Here is an 18,261-nt window from a genome sequence, read left to right as displayed (position 1 = left end):
ACAAAATTATATATATTGGTGGAAAGACAAGCTCTACAGTATTGTCTGTTACAACATTAGGGTATTTTAGAAATTGTCTAAACAGAGTCTTCCTGGACAAAATATTAAAGAAAATCTTTACAGTGCCAAATGCAAATTACTTTTAAATTCTTTTGAACACAACCCTCTCCATTTTTCAAGTATTATAACTTTGCATTGTTACATAACTTACTGCTAAAAACGAAAATCAGCTGTACACTAATGTGATATATTTTAATCAGATATGAGCATAACTGACCCAACAAATGCATATGAAATCAAATCTTTGTCATGGCAGATGAGACATAAATACATTCAACAACAAAATAAGCACATGAAATTGTCTTTCAAAAGTATTGACTTGCCTCTCTCTAGTGTGTTGGAAAACAGCAGGAAATATCTGTATCAGTGCTGTTAGAAATGGCTGTGAAGGAACATAGAATTCTTTCACATCAAAACATAATTTTGTACTCTCAGCACCTATATTACACCACACTTTCCATGCAACATCCCATATATCTGGCTCTTCGTTGGTTACAGTTGCTTGATTTACTGTCACTAATTTTCCTTCACTGTCTTGGTTCCAATACAATATATCCTGGAAGGCTTTCAGGGCAGCTAAGGAAACCTATAATCACAGAGAAGAAAAGCATTAATTCACTGATAAACAAGTATTTTAAACATTATGTTCCATTCCAAGTAGGACATAGGGACTGACCTCATCATTTTTACTCAATGCAGAGTTTTCAATAAATTCAAGGAGAAGTGACCAGGCACGAGGAAAATCACCAGGAACAGCACGTAAAATCTGCCTCTTTGTGTTGAAAACCCTTGCTACTCCTGATAATGTAAGCACCTTTAAAACAAAAGCAGAAATTAGAATAATTTTACAATTACAATTATGTAACAAGAACTCAGTTGCAGTTCTTTTACCAAATTTATGATGAATTTCCAGGTCTTGTTTTATTGTGATGCTTTGAACTTCAAATATTTTATGTAGAGGAGCACAATGGCATTTTATGGCCCAAATACTGCAACGTTTCAGTACTCAAGATAAGATGAACTAAAATTATAATATCTGAAACTCATGGTCATTTCTTCCTTGTCTTTAGCCCAGTCTCTACTATTTAAGAAAATTAATCTCACTTCCAGTTCCTGGAAAAGTAGAACTTTTTTCCCTTACAAACTCTAACAACTGCTTTTTTTTTCTTTTACAAGTGTACTTGATTTAAGTTACATATTTTAGATTCATTCTATCAACTCAATGCCATTTTTTCCATCTGTCAGTAACAAAGTACAATATTGTCTGAAATCCCTACTAATCTAAATCCTTTGAGACTCTTCTACTTGCACTTCATTGCTGTCATTCTGCAAACAGTGTGAACTTCATGATTCTTCAGTTTCTCCTGGCATATTTCTTGCTAGAACAGCCCACAGGTGTACTGCTGGTCCAAAGTGTCCAACGGGCGCAATATTTCCACCATCAGACATGTCACCATCAGCAGGTGGGAGTTCGTCAGCGCACCTGTTCTTGTTTATGTATTTCTTTTGTCTCTATCCATATTATACAACAATAAACCAACAAAAAGTGAGAATAAGGTTTTCCTCTCGTGCTCACGAACAGCTGTAAAACAATATTTTACAGAAGAATGGGTAGTGTTGTATTTGAAATACAAAAATGAAACATGTCTCCACAAATCTGACAGTGAACAAAAGTGGGTGATAAATAATTCAGAAACTGGTGTAGTAGGTCCCACACATTCACACATTTTGAGTGGAGAGCGCTGAGTAACTGACATATTTATGCACACCTCAATTGTTTTACTTGTTGGTAAGTCACTCTAACTTTCAAAAATTAGACAAAGGCTCTCTAGCACCCCTTCCCAGCTTAGTGTCTCTGGAAGAAAGGATATCGCAGAAAATATGTTAGCCACAGCCTAATGGTTGTTGCTAGAAGAATCTTTCACCTTCTAGTGCAGTGAAGCTTCCTGAGATGTTAAACATATCCATATGGCTACGCAAATAAACTTCTATTTCTTTGTTCACTTCTTATGTCTGTTGTTGAAAGATAAATTCTTCAATGACTGAGATTCAATGTGGTGACAATACAAAACAAAAATCTTTTTTATCAGAAATTCTCCTACTAATGTCAAATTGAATAGCACGCAAGAAACTATCAAGATGTTATTAAGCAATGGAATTTACATAATGATTAAGTTAACGTGCTAGCTGTAGACATTCTAATACTAAACCTTATCTGAGTAGAGTAATTACTTTCACCTAGAGAGATGGAAGGATACCGCACCTGTGTTTCTGCCCACTGTTTCTGGGCAGTGTTTCTAGAATGATGGATTAAAATATTTCCTCCTGTATCCACTTTCTCATTGCTTGCTGAACTTGAAAGTCGCCTGACATTGTCCAGCAGTGGGAACAAAACCTGCAAGAAATACAATATTTAATGCTATTTTGTCGAAAGTCGACATGTTGAGAAACGTGGCTGTTGTACTAAAGGTTTATAATTTATAAAAAACAGCTACCAGCCACATGTATGGTATACATGTGGCTGGTAGCTGTTTTTTTATAAATTATAAACATTATTTAATAATTCACTAGTACTAACATCTTAAGTAAATCACATTTATATTAAAAAAAAAAAAGGATACTAACTGAACAATTAAGTCAGAAGCAGAGAGAAAAATCATCAAACATGCTATGGTAGCATTGATATTTGGAAAAATGTACAAAATGAATTACAAATTTTCCAACCAATTAGATGAATAAATTAATTTATTAAACATAATGGAGTAATAATATAGTACAGATGCAATACATGAGTCTAGCATCCTCATTGTCAAGTTACTTTTACAGTTTATTGCCAGTACATAATGATAGACTTGACATTTAAAGATTTGTTTTAGAAATATTTCTTAAATAGACTTTTTACATTTCTCATTAGGAATGAACGTTGTAACAGGTACACAAATAAAATGACTAAGTACAATTAGCGAAGTTTAGCTATTGAAGCTGTTCATTAATAATTGGTCCAGCCACACGTGACCACCGCCTATGTTTGACATCAACATGCAATAACCACTCACACACAGCAGGTGGCAACACTAGCACTGGACAATATATAAAGTGTATCCAGGAGATGTGGAAGATAGTGTGGTAACTGTTCTATGTCGTCCAAAAGGACACAGTCATTCACTTTCGGGCCAAGGGTGGAAGCATTTCCGAAATGGCCAAGTTTGTAAAGGTATATATGAGACGATGGTTGTTTCGGACATGTCCCAAAGGAACAGCCACCATTGTTGATCCTGCAGCCTTATATGACAATTAGTCAAAGGGATAGTTACATTAGCTGCTAGTGGGCAGTGAAATTAATCAATGAGGAAAAATTGAAAATTTGTGCCAGACTGTGAGAAATGGAAAAATCCGAGTCTGGCACTTATTTTTAACACCCCCTAGCAGCTAATGTCATTATTCCTACCATGCATGGCAAAAAACCGGTGCCAAGGCAACAGTGGTGTGCCACGGGCCATAGATAATGGGTGAATGATGGCTGCGGAGATATGTATGAGCAAATAGATGTGCAACTGTTGAGCAACTGACCATCCAGAGGAACCAAGACACTACCAACAGTGTCTCCTCAACAACCATTCAGTGAACATTTCTGCGTTTGGGCCTCTGTGGCAGGTACCTGGTTCATGCACCCATGCTGACTGCTGTTTATCAGTGACGAAGGCTGGAATTTGCACACAAATACCACAACTGGATGTCCACCAAGTGGCAACAGGTGGCACTTTCGGATGAATCACATTTTACCCTCCATCAGACAGACGGCTGTTGGCATGTACTGTGTGAAACATCTGCATGTACTGTGTGAAACATCTGAAAGCAAGCACCCTGCTACGTGAAGAGAGTGTTATGGACTGGGGAATGTTTTTGTGGCATTCCCTGGGTGATATCGTCATTCTGGAAGGCACAATGAATGAACACACATATCCATCTATCCTTGGGGACCATGTCCACCCCTGTGTGCAGTTTGTTTTTCATCAGCACAATGGCATCTACCAGCAGGATAATGCAACATGTCACACAGCTCGCAGTGTATGTGCAAAAGTTTACCATAATTCCCTGCCCACCAAACTCCAAGGATTTAAACCCAGTCGAGAATACGTGGAATCACATTGATTGGGTTGTAGGCACCATGGATCGTCAACCGAGAAACCACACCTAGTTGACCATGGCATTGGCGCTGGGATGGCTCCACATTGCTGTTGTACCTTCCATAACCTCACTGATACTATTACTACATATCTTGCACTGCAAAAGGTGGCTATTCAGGCTTCTGACCTGTGGTTACAATAATGTGACTGAACATTGTATATTAGGTTGCACAATACTGAAAAAAAAAACATTACTTAAGAAGAAAGAGTTGAAAGAGAAACACTAATTTACTGGTAAAACACCAATTCACTAAAAAGTGCCCAAATTATGAAGGGAGACCATTTTTGTGCTAAAGACTAATGTTTATCTTCCCTTGCACTCCTCAATGGTTCAAATTTCCTTTCATTGAAGCAGTCCAACAACTAATTTTGCTCAAACTTCTTGTGAAATTTTATAAATACACTCCTGGAAATGGAAAAAAGAACACATTGACACCGGTGTGTCAGACCCACCATACTTGCTCCGGACACTGCGAGAGGGCTGTACAAGCAATGATCACACGCACGGCACAGCAGACACACCAGGAGCCGCGGTGTTGGCCGTCGAATGGCGCTAGCTGCGCAGCATTTGTGCACCGCCGCCGTCAGTGTCAGCCAGTTTGCCGTGGCATACGGAGCTCCATCGCAGTCTTTAACACTGGTAGCATGCCGCGACAGCGTGGACGTGAACCGTATGTGCAGTTGACGGACTTTGAGCGAGGGCGTATAGTGGGCATGCGGGAGGCCGGGTGGACGTACAGCCGAATTGCTCAACACGTGGGGCGTGACGTCTCCACAGTACATCGATGTTGTCGCCAGTGGTCGGCGGAAGGTGCACGTGCCCGTCGACCTGGGACCGGACCGCAGCGACGTACGGATGCACGCCAAGACCGTAGGATCCTACGCAGTGCCGTAGGGGACCGCACCGCCACTTCCCAGCAAATTAGGGACACTGTTGCTCCTGGGGTATCGGCGAGGACCATTCGCAACCGTCTCCATGAAGCTGGGCTACGGTCCCGCACACCGTTAGGCCGTCTTCCGCTCACGCCCCAACATCGTGCAGCCCGCCTCCAGTGGTGTCGCGACAGGCGTGAATGGAGGGACGAATGGAGACGTGTCGTCTTCAGCGATGAGAGTCGCTTCTGCCTTGGTGCCAATGATGGTCGTATGCGTGTTTGGCGCCGTGCAGGTGAGCGCCACAATCAGGACTGCATACGACCGAGGCACACAGGGCCAACACCCGGCATCATGGTGTGGGGAGCGATCTCCTACACTGGCCGTACACCACTGGTGATCGTCGAGGGGGACACTGAATAGTGCACGGTACATCCAAACCGTCATCGAACCCATCGTTGTACCATTCCTAGACCGGCAAGGGAACTTGCTGTTCCAACAGGACAATGCACGTCCGCATGTATCCCGTGCCACCCAACGTGCTCTAGAAGGTGTAAGTCAACTACCCTGGCCAGCAAGATCTCCGGATCTGTCCCCCATTGAGCATGTTTGGGACCGGATGAAGCGTCGTCTCACGCGGTCTGCACGTCCGGCACGAACGCTGGTCCAACTGAGGCGCCAGGTGGAAATGGCATGGCAAGCCGTTCCACAGGACTACATCCAGCATCTCTACGATCGTCTCCATGGGAGAATAGCAGCCAGCATTGCTGCGAAAGGTGGATATACACTGTACTAGTGCCGACATTGTGCATGCTCTGTTGCCTGTGTCTATGTGCCTGTGGTTCTGTCAGTGTGATCATGTGATGTATCTGACCCCAGGAATGTGTCAATAAAGTTTCCCCTTCCTGGGACAATGAATTCACGGTGTTCTTATTTCAATTTCCAGGAGTGTAAATGAAGACAATAAGCAGGAACCCAACTGAAAAATGAGTACTAGTATATGCAGATTCCTCACATTTACTAGCTCTACCATTTCATTTTCACTAAAATATCTTAACAGAAATAAAAATTAATAACACTCTACAATTGTTTCCAAAAATGCAAATGGATGAAGATTTCACAATTAGATGCAAAAGCTTGTATTTTTCTTTATGCAACATGTTCCAGGTATGTAATCTTTCTGGATTTTATGATATTCAGCAGTTCTCTCTTGCAGTTTCCTCTTAACAGAACTTGTTTACAATTCTTCTTAGAGATGTTGAATTCAGCTGGAGAAGAGGCGTGTCAAAGTATGAAAATAAGAAGACAAAACTAATGGTTTCCAGAATGAGTGGTAGAACAGCTGCCTGTGAAAGATCAAGGTTGTGGGTACGAGTGCTGGTCCAGCACAGTGTTTTAATCTACCAATAAGTTTCAAAATTAATCGAATTTATCGAAGGAAATCTGAAAGCTACTCCAAAACAAAAAATTATGAACACAGTCCACCAGGTAACAAGCTATAAATTGTGGTGGCACACACACAAGCCAGGACCCAATGCCAAAATCCAAACATTTGCTGATACCCGCAAGGTTGGCCCTTACGCCATGCCAGCAACTCCACAACCACGACCCCGATACTGAGGCAATGACAAGCATTTTGAGACATTTCAATGGCTTGGTGGGCCATTTATGTGACCTCAACTGCAACAAGACCTTCCTTCACTTGCATAAAATCTGGCTGTCCAGCCAGGCTGGTCATGTCAACACAGCCGGGCTTTGAACTGACTTCTACTGTGTAGTGATTTCTGTTGTGAGGCTATCAACATTCTTCTTGCTGTAGGCCACCATCAGATGGGATGAGGGTTGAACCTATGCCCTTTTGATAGTCAGGATGGTGATAGTTCTCCCACATGATCATTGCGGGTTTGATGGGCTGGCAAGGGCTAAGAGAATTCATCTGAGGTGAAAGTGGCTGCAGCAAGACAGACGGCATGCACGAAAACTTTATTATTCCAACAAGCTGCAGTACTTACAGATGTGTGCCCTCATCCTGTCACACGGCCCAGTGTTAACTGACAGCACCCATGTTCCACAGGCGTCAATCTCACGGCCCATGGTAGTGAGAAACAGTGTCACGAGAACATCAGTAACTACTGCCCCAGTAGTGCCTACACCTCAAACAACTTACATACCTCAGTAGTGCTGTGTCAGATGCAGCAACCTTATGTTCTTGTTAAGCTGCTGGCAGGGCGATTGTGTCCCACCCACCTAAAATGAATGTTGGGTGCCAGCATGCTGCAACCAGATTGGGCGTGGTTCAAACCAATACCCTCCTAATGGTCACGGCAGTGCTAGCTCTCCCACCTGAGCATTGTGAGTTTCATTGATTGGCAAGAGCTAGGAGGGAACCGATTCAACTCTCATCCCATCTGCAGGCAGCTTGCAGCAAGAAGAAAGTTGGTGAACTCACAACAGAAGTCAACACACAGCAGACATCCGTTCAAAGCCCGGCTGTGTTGACATGCCCAGCTTGGTTGGCCAGCCAGTTTTCTTAAGAAAAAGGCAGGTCTTGTTGTGATTGAGGTCACATTCACAGTCAAGCTGTCAAAATGTCTCAAAATGCAGATTAATGTCTCATCGCCCGAGTCATGGTTGCAGAGCTGCTAGCATGGTATAAGTGTTGAACTTGCAGGTGTCAGCAAGTGTTTGGATATCAGTATGGTGCCCTGGCTAGTGCCCATGCCACTCAAATTGGTGCAATTGTGCCAGGACTGATACATTTAGAAATTATAAATTTCTTTGTTAGAGAACCTGTGGTTCACTCATTAGATGCTAATGGTGATACAATGCAATGGAACTAATGTAGGAAAGATATAAAACAGTTAAAGGATGACTTTGAAGTACAGAGGGATACACGAAGGTTTTGAGATGGTACTGCAAATCCCATCCCTTTATATAACATTCCTTCACATCTGCCCAATTTGCTCCCCTACAACTTAACGTGTATGTAACGTCTCAGTGAAGGGTCCATGAAAACTTGTTGACTAAAACTATTCCTAGGGATGGTTGTTTTCAGCTTTGATGTGAGAGAGAAATCACAAATGGCCAGATTTCAACCAAGGGTATCAAAGTGTATCAGCACTGCACTCCTTAAGAAATCCTGGTTTTGCTATAATGTTAGTATAGATTTCAGAGAGAGAATTTACATTAAGTCTGATTTGGAGAACAGCACAACTGAGGATCATATTAATAAATTTGAGAAATGTTGTAAATGATATTTTATTAGCATGACTAGTTTCTGAGGCTACTGCTCCATCAGGTACTACAGAGGTGGGACAGATGGACCAGTAAATTGGAATACTGTGATTAAACGGTCCACCCATCCCAAACCCATTACTTCACATACAGTATGATGTGTAGCACCTGATGATGGAGCAACATTCCCTGAAACTAGCCATGCTAATGAAACATCATTTACAAATGAAGTACAATATTGGGATTAAATGGCATGCCCACCTCACACCTATGACTTGACATATCACATGATGATGGAGATACTGTCTCTGAAACTATTTGTGCTAATAAAACATCATTTACAACTGAAGCGGACTTCTCAATCTTATCAGAAAGAGAGTTAAACCATTATATGTCTCAAAGTGGATCACTTTGTGCAGAAGTGAGAATCACAGAAATGCAAGAGCAGTTTTGTAAAACAAATCTACAAAAACACTTAAAATTGAAATCACATTTATTATGAACACTAATAGTAGAACTCAACTCCTTGACAGACAGTGCTGCAATTTATACAAACTTTGTATATTCCAGAATATACAAGCGTTACAAATATATTTCAAGAACCTTCCAGAAATGATAAATTCATTGGACCAAGTACAGTACCCTGGTTTTTGATCTTCTCAATGGTTGTCTGTATGGCAGCACAGATCCCCGCATTCTAGCCACGCTGTCAAATCTCTTCATCACGACGAGCACTGAAGCTTCAGGTTCATCAAGTGGGTGTTAGTTTCCTCGAACAAGAAGCTTCCATCATTGATCTGCACCTCGGGATTGTAGTAGGACTTCATATGGAGGACAAAAATGATGCCTCTTTGCTTTTGACTTCCTGATGAAGGGTCATAATTCTTGACTTTGTATGTGATATCCAATGAGCAACAAAGGAGATGATACATCCCAGAGTAGTGGTTTAGTAACTTTCCTAATAGTCCCACTTTCTGCACAGGTGTAAAAATCCAAGTGAAGAGTCCCAGGCTGTATCTCACTGCCCAGTGCCAGGCATAATGGAGCACTTGGTCCTTTTCGTGAGAGTCCATGGTCCATACACAAGAAAGCAGTCTTGGTTATGAGGTGTTTCACCTAGTCATCCTGAGTATCAGAGGGTTGAAATGGAAACAGAATATTCATTGTCATTGTCATTTCAAATTTGTGAGTTTGGAGTAGGAAAAATGGATCTAATACTGTAGTGTCTTGCTTTGCTGTGTTGTAGGCAAATACCACGACAGGCAGTATTGTATCCCGATCAGTCTCTAAGACATCAAGGTATACCAAGAGTACATCAGTGAATTTCTTATTAAAGCGTTATGTGAGGCCATTCATCTATATGTGATAGGCAGTTGTCATCCTGTGGGTAATATCACGACATGAAATTACCACTGACAGTCTGAAATGGAAAACTTTTCCTTTATCAGATGAGTCTAGGGATGCTTCTTGTTTCAAAATGACGAACTCTACAGTTTCCGAAGCTTCAGCAGTTGGCACAGCTTTCGTGACAGCATAGCAGGTGAAGTAGTCAGTGCACACTATTATCCACTGATTCCTGTTTATTGACTTTTGGAACCTCCCAAAGAGGTCAGTTCAAGTACAGTGAAATGGTGCTGCTACAGGTATAATTGGCCAGCTGCTCATGAGGTAATTGTGGTACTTGCTTCCGACAAAGTTATTCCTTACAGTGGCTCACACAGAGTCTAATGGGCCACTAGAGACCTGGTCAGTGATACCTGTGTCTGATTCTGTCTAGAGTCTTAATGAATCCTAGGTGATCAGATGTTGGAGCATTGTGGAAATACTTCAAAACAGCTGGCTGTAGATGTGCTGGGATGATGATCAATTATTTCCACCTCCTTGGATCACAGTTCCTATTACACAATGTTCTGTTTATTAATTGGAATTCTCCTTTGATTGGTTCCTCCTCTTTCAAGACTTCTATAGTTTTCAGAAGTACTGGATTTTCCATCTGTCTAGCAGCAATGTCATTTAATCAGAGATGACTGAGATTTCATTCATGCTTCTGTATTCTGCCAAAGGATTCCTTGAAAGGCATTCAGCATCCTCACATTTGCATCTGCTGTTCTACAACACTGTGATGTTATACTCCTGAAGCCTCAGTGCCTGTCTTGTCAGTCGACCCAACAGATCCTTAAGGCTAGTCAGTCAGCATAGAGAATCGTGGTCCATCACAACAGGTAATACTTTGTCAAATAGATATGGCAGGAAATGCAGGACATTCCTTTGGGTTGTAGACTAGTTCATCTCAGATTGCAGATGCGTAAGTTATCACCTTCTCAGCCCCTTCCTGAATTTTCACTGAACTGGACCTATCCCATAACCAACAGCATCGGTGCGAAGTTCTGTCTCAGTATTATAGTCATAGAAGACTATGACTGGAGAAGATGTTAGTGCCTCCTTAAGGACAAGGAAAGAACTTTCTTGCAACATGTTCCAGAATAATTTGGCATCTTTCTTCAGTAGTTCTTGCAAGGGACATGCCTTGGCAAGAAGTCCTTTATTATCACCAGTAGCATGAGCACTTTCTGAGAAAACTTCTCACATCACAAATGTACTGAGTAGATGGAAAATCTGTAATGCTATTATTTTCTCTGAATCAGGATGGACTCCATTGCTAATCACTAGATGCCACAAGATTTTTAATTCTGGGGCAGCGAAAAGGCGCTTTTTTGGATTCAGGCAGAGGCCTGCGATCTCACTTCACCATGGTTTACATGGTCTTCAAGCAGTCATGTGATGACCTTAAAAGTCTTAAAAAATAATGTCCACTGTCATCCAAACAGTAAAGAAACACTGTCCATTTAAAGTGTCAAAGCAGGTTGTCCGTCATATGTTTGTAGTTGGCTGGATCATTACACAGTTCAAACAGCATACCTTTCAACTCAGAGAGACCATCAGGAGTTATTTAACAGTCTTATCCCTGTCAGCCTCATCAACTTCAATTTGCTAGTAGCCTCTGTGCATGGCCACAGTTGACAAATACTTTGCTCCTCTCAAGCACTCTAATGTGTCATCAACGCACAGCAATGGTAGACATATTTTTCCCAGATTTTGTTCAGTCTTCAGTAGTTGATGCAGACATTCCATGTGCTATCTGTCTCCTCCACAAGGATCAGAAGAAAGAACTGATGATTCTTTGAAGGTTAAATTATGTCATCTTGCAGCAACTTCTCCATCTCTTCCTGGATTATCTGCTGTTCAGCCAGTGACACACATTATGAGCACTGGATAAATGGTGGATCATTCCCAGTGTTGATACAGTGTTTTTCCATGGGGCATTTGGTCTGTCTTTCCTCTACTGTGGATTTGATAGCATCCAAAAACTGATGCAGAATGGCTAACATGATGTTTCTCTGTCAGGCCAGAGCCACTGCCAGTTTGACAGTAGCTTACTCCCCTGCACTGTCTGCCGTGGTAGAGGAACACGATAGCTCATTGATGACAGTAAGCTGCTCTTCTCAGGCTGTTTTGACTGCCCCTATGCAAATACCTTTAGAAATGAGTTGTGGGTGCTCATGACAATTAGCGAGCCAAAATCCTCCTTGAACACCTACAATGTTTATGATTGTCACTGGAACATACATTTCTTTTATGAGCCTGAGTAGCTTTCTACAAACATCAAAACCTTCCCAGTTTCACTGAGTATCTAGACTGACGGCGAACTCATCTCATTGATGTCAGTGGGATAACAACATCTTCAACAGCAAACCACCACCCAGCGAAATATTTGTTGTGTGTACTGCTTGTGATTCCTGCAAGAAGTCCCATCTGAGTATAACATCGTGACTACTTTCTGTTAAAATAGAAAGTTTGAAAGGCTGTGTTCTGTCACTGGTAGTTATTCTCTCAATACATGTTTCTGTTGGCTGGATGTTTTTCTGATTTGCTACCTCCAGCGAAATCACTTTCATATCATGGGACGATCTTCTTTAGCTGGGGATAATACGCATTATAAAAAGGAGCCACTGAGTTGAATAGCATCCAGACAGACTGGCCATCATTGATGACATCAGTGAGATTTCCTGTTGTCTTGATAACTGTCACCCATGGAGTATTTTCAACTGTGGCAGTCTCACCTCTGCAGGTGGTCACCTCAATTAGTTTTCCTGACTGTAATCATCTTCAACTGACTGTTTACAATAGGACTGTTGTGACAGTTGACATGTTGCAGCATAATAGACATCAAATACTCATCTTCATTTACAAACTGGCATGTTAGCATGTCATCCTCCATCTCGTTAATGTCTGTTCTTGTGCAAGGTGTTAAACTTGGAAGAGTTGGTTGTGATTGCACAGGCAGATTCTGTGTTGTAGTTTGATAGTGATGGCAGCCTAAGTCCAAATTGGCAAAGTCCATTCTTCATGGCATGTTTGACTGGTGCTGGAGATTGGTGTCAATCATCAATAAACCTGTTCTTCAACATGATCTATTACCTCCTGACATATGGGGCCAACATTCATGGCTGCTATCTCTCAAGTTCTCCATACAACAGTTCTGGCTGCCATAAAATTCTGTCTACCTTCTCTTACAAATTAGCATTTGAGAGAAATGAGATAATGATGGTCTTCCACAACTGCCACAGGCACCACATTCAGGAGTTAATCATACCTTTTTCATCTGACTATATTCTGTTGCATTTCCTCAATGTCCTGGTATCGCTTGATGAATTTTTCTGTTGTTGTGCCATCCTTTACCAAAAGATATGTGTAGATGCCTTCTGCAACTCCTTCCATACAATAACAATTTTGCCAGATTCTGTCAGATTTGGATTCACAATCTTGCAATGACCCAAAACATTCTACATGTACGATTGTGTCTTTTCCCCATGATGTTGGGCACTATTGTTCTAGTAAATGTTGATTGTTTCTTAGTACTTTTTTCCCCATTTTGACTGGAAATTGTTCCAGTTATAGGCCTTCTCTTTGTTGTCCTTCAACCATTGCCGGGCTATGCAGTCCAAGCAGAAGTATACATTTTCCAAACATATTATTTTTTCGCACCAGTTGTATTTGATGACTTGGTCATACCCTTTCAACCATTTTGTCAGTTGCTACCAACATTTCTGGAAAATACTAATGGATGTCTAGTATGCAGATGACTTGGAATCCACTGGTCTCCTGAATATACAGACCTTCACAAAAATGTACTGCTTGTATTACAGTTCCTGTTCATGTAGGCGGCGGCTTTTGTATTGTCTAACTGGAGTCAGAGTGATGTAGATGTTTTGGAATACACAATGTCTCCACCAAACAGCACCATGCTGTAACCAAACTCAAGTCTGAATCTGAAACCAGGGTTGTCAATGAAATACAACACAGCACTGAGCAAGTTTATTACGAACACCAACATACAGACAGAGCAGAACTGAACTCCTGAACAGAGAGGGCTGCTATTTATAGAAGCATTGAATATTTCATAATATACAGGCGTTAAAAACATAATGTATTTCAAGAGCCTTCCAGGAATGATAAATACTGAGTAACTGCTGCTGGTGCTCAGTTTTGAACCAACAACCCGCCAGCCAGCAACGCTAACCACTGCACCACACTGCATCTATCACAGCTCGCAGCTGTATCAGTATCTCAAATTCTAGCCAGATAAGTATAAGATAATACAAATAGGACAACCTGCCACACAATTGACTGCCACGTAATCTGACTCAGCAAACCTCCATGAGCTGATATTGTAGAAAATAATGTCTGTCCAGCTGACTTGCGTACAGCTGGTCTTGAATCAACACACAGATCACCTGTAAGAAAACACAAAGCAAATACATTAAAAATATAATTACACACAGTTAAGAATTTGAAGCTTTGTCCATTTTATTCCAAATTCAAAATAAAACATAAAAGATACAAGCCTGCAAAATTAAGATCTGTACTAGAGATATCAAACAGCAGACAGAATAAATAAATGTGAGATTGAATTGGTTTTTTAAAACATCACTGCTACAAACTGAAATTTCTACATTCATATCAGGCTTCACGCTAAATAAGGTATATAACGTTGTGTAATATTTCCATTTGTAGTCATATATAAAACCAACCAACAAATTATTCCATCACACAAATTAGAAGTAGATCTCTGGTTTACAATACTTTGTATTGAGCTTATTACAGCACAGATTTACTTATAAACCAGTAACATTATTGGAGCTCTGCGAGCCAAACATCTGGATGAGCCCAGTGGCACATTAGCTTAGTTTTTGTCCTGTTCACTCCTGCAGTAGAAATTTCCACTGTGCCACAAAAGTGCCTCATACAGTGAGGTGTGTGGAACACATGAGGGAGCTATCCTGGGGTAGCTTCTGATTGTGTAGAATATTCAACAAGAAATAAAAATGATTAAAAAAAAGTAATGAAAGTAAATGAGATATGATAAGGAAAAATATTGTGATGTGTGCAGTACAGCATTGTCAATAACTATATGTATGTAGAAAAAATCATGGCCAACAAAGTAATTGTAAATTAACTGGAAAGTGTTCAAACAGATGAGAGGACCCACCTACAGGGAAGATTTTCCCATAGCTGAAACACAAATCATCAACCAGTGGCAGAAGAGTGAAAGAAGATAAGAAGACCTTGATGGAGACAGATGCATCACTCGCGATGCAGTGGTGTGGGCAGGGGAAGAGTTTAAGTTCATTTGAAACAATGTGAGTGAGCACGACACTAAGTGAAGGCAATGTAATCCAAATCAGTTGACGTGCATTTATATTGATAGTTTGTGAAAGTTCATTCTTAGTGGTGTGTAATTCAATAACTGGAAGCCATGTTATTTATTACACACAGTCGCTCAAAAAGTGTCCCGGCCCTTATCGACCATATGCCTGTTCTACAAACCTCTTCCATTTCCTTCTGTTGAATGCACTGTGTGTTGATTCAGTGTCCGTGTTCATCCTAGTTGTGTCCTCCCAGATGTTATCTCTCCACCTATTTCTGGGTCTTCCTCTTCCTCTTGTTCCATCTATTGTCCTTCCACGTGTATTTTAGGTAGTCTGTTTTCTGTCATTCTTGCTATATGGCCTGCCGAGTTCAACTTTCTCTTCTTTAGCACATCAACGATGTTACGGTGTTTGTACAGCGCTCTTAATTCTTCATTGTTTCTTATCCTCCATTACATGTTATCTTCAATTACACGCAATAGTACAGATAATTAAAGCTATATGGGTTTACCATTATGAATGGCTGTTGCTGTGATATCTACATTTACATACTCCAGAAGCCACTGTATGGTGTGTGGTGGATGATACCATGTACGATTATTAGTCATTTCTTTTTCTGTTCCACCTGCAAATAGAACAAGGGAAAAACTACTGTCTATATGCCTCCACCCAAGCCCTATTGTCTGTAATCTTATTTTCATGGTCCTTACATGAAATGTATGTTGGCAGCAGTAGAATTACTCTGTAGTCAGCCTCAAACGTTGTTTCTCTAAATTTTTTCAATAGTGCTCCTCGAAAAGAACACCGCTTTCCCTCGGGTGATTCCCATATGAGTTCCTGAAGCATTTCTGTAGTACATGCATGTTGTTCAAACCTACTGGTAACAAATCTAGCAGCCTGCCTCTAAACTGCTTCAATGTCTTCCTTTAATCCAACCTCGTGCAGATCACAATCACTTGAACAGCACTCAACAGTGGGTTGCACTAGTGTTTATATGCGATCTCTTTTACAGATGAACCACACTTTCCTAGAATTCGCACAGTAAACCGAAGTCTACCATCCATCTGCCCAACTACAGTCCCTACACACTCATTCCATTTCATACTGCTTTGCAATGTTACACGTAGATATTTAATTGATGTGACTGTATCAAACGGCACACTACTAATACTGTATTCGAACATTATGGGTTTGTTTTTCCTACTCATCTCCATAAACTTACATTCTTGTACATGTAGAGCTAGCTACCATTCATTAAACCAACTATAAATTTTGCCCAAGTCATCTTTTATCCTCCTACAGTCAGTCAATGATGACACCTTCCCATACACCACAGAATCATCAGCAAATAGCCACAGGCTGCTGCTTACCCTGTCTGCCAGATTATTTATGTATATAGAAAAATAACAGTAGTCCTATAACACTTCCCATAGGCACTCCTGACCTCATCTCTGATGAACACTCACCACTGAGGAGAATACACTGAGTTCTGCTACTTAAGAAATCTTCAAACCACTCGCATACCTGGGAACCTATTCCATATGTTTGTACCTTCTTTAACAGTCAGCAGTATAGCGCAGTGTCAATCACTTTAGGGAAATTTAGGAACATGAAATCAGCCTTTTGATCTTCATCAATGGTTCGCAAAATCTCATGTGAGAAAAGGGTAAGTGTGTTTTGCACGAGTGATGCTTTCTAAAAGCATGCTGATTTGTGGACAGAGGATTTTCCCTCACAAGGAAATTTTCTATATTTGAACTGAGAGTATGTTCAAGGATTCTGCAGCAAACTGGTGTTAAAGATAATGGTCTGTAATTTTATGAGTCCATTCTTTTACCTTTCTTATATACAAGAGTCACCCACACCTTTTTCCAGTTCCTTGGGACTTTGTGCTGGGCGAGAGATTTGCACAGTAAGGGGTCAATACTGTAGAATGCTCTTTGTAAAATCGAACTGGGATTTCATCATGACCTGATGACTTATTTATTTTCAACTCTTTCAGTTGTTTCTGTACACCAATGATGCTTATTACTATGTCCTCCATACAGGTGTCTGTATGATGGTCAAACAACGTTATGTTTGTACAATTCTCCTCCATAAATGATTTCTTAAATGCGAAATTGAGAACTTCGGCTTTACTTTTGCTATGTGGTAGTGCCACACTGGACTGGTCAGTAAGTGAGTGGATAGAAGCCTTATGCTCACTTAGCAATTTTACGTAAGACGAGAATTTTCTCGGGTTCTCGGCAAGATCTACTGCTAAGGCATGACAGTGGTAACTGTTGTAAGCTACACACATGTATCTTTTTATAGACATGCAAATTTTTATTAACTTTTGCCTGTCACCATTTGTGCATTACCTTTTGAACCGAGAGTGCAACAGCCTTTGCTTCCTCAGATTTTTTGAATTTCATTGCTAAACCCTGGTGGGTCTTTCCCATCCTTAATCCACCTTCTCAGCACATATTCCTCCAGAGTATGATTTACAATCTGTTTAAAGTATGACCATAATTCCTCCATGTCCATCGTATTGGAACTAAATGATGTCAATTCCTTGTCGAAATGGGATGCTAACAACTGGCTATCTGCTCTTTCCAGCAGAAATACCCTCCTAGCCTTCTTGACTGATTTATTAACTTCAGGAAGCCCTCTAGTGAAAGACTTGTCAATGTTGCAAGTTGAATTCGGCCTCAGGAAAAAAAGTATCTGACCAGACCCAATATGTTTCAAATATTCCTTATTCCACCAACAAAAGGATTATACTGCACCACAACTATTTGTGCAACACCCATCCAAGTCATGAAGAGAATTGTGAAAGTCCTCTAAGTATTAAAGCAATGTCAAATTGTTCATTAATACTGGCTTAAATGTAGAGGATTTAAAAAGAATAAGATGATTTCATTTCACAAATTAGTCCCTTCCTTGTTGCATTCGTTTCCTTATTACTGTAAGTTCTCCCATCACCTTCACCAGTAACATTACAAGATGCCAAGTTTGTTTTGTTTGCAGATGATACAACCATTGCAATAAATAGCAAATCAAGTGTAGCCTTAGAAAGATCATTTAATGAAATTTTCATGGACATTAATAAATGGTTCCTAACCAATTCTTTGTCACTAAACTTTGAAAAAAACACTACATTCTGTTCAGAACTATTAAGAGGTTTCCCACCAGCATAGGCCCAAAGTATGATGACA

General features: G+C 40.7%; 1 protein-coding gene across 1 annotated transcript in view; it reads right to left on the bottom strand.

Moving 5' to 3' along the window:
• LOC126248511 (protein MON2 homolog) overlaps window positions 1–18,261 on the bottom strand; it is a 203,121-nt gene that overhangs the window by 76,145 nt on the left and 108,715 nt on the right. The window contains exons 18-21 of the mRNA XM_049949560.1: window positions 14,028–14,149; window positions 2,324–2,455; window positions 737–874; window positions 384–646 (exon numbers count right to left, since the gene is read on the bottom strand). Of these exons, the coding sequence (XP_049805517.1) occupies window positions 384–646; window positions 737–874; window positions 2,324–2,455; window positions 14,028–14,149 (655 nt within the window). The remainder of the gene's footprint in view (window positions 1–383; window positions 647–736; window positions 875–2,323; window positions 2,456–14,027; window positions 14,150–18,261) is intronic.

Source organism: Schistocerca nitens, chromosome 3 (genome assembly GCF_023898315.1).
Source record: "Schistocerca nitens isolate TAMUIC-IGC-003100 chromosome 3, iqSchNite1.1, whole genome shotgun sequence".
Classification (NCBI taxonomy): Eukaryota; Metazoa; Arthropoda; class Insecta; order Orthoptera; family Acrididae; genus Schistocerca; species Schistocerca nitens.
This window is presented reverse-complemented; position numbering and strand designations above follow the sequence as displayed.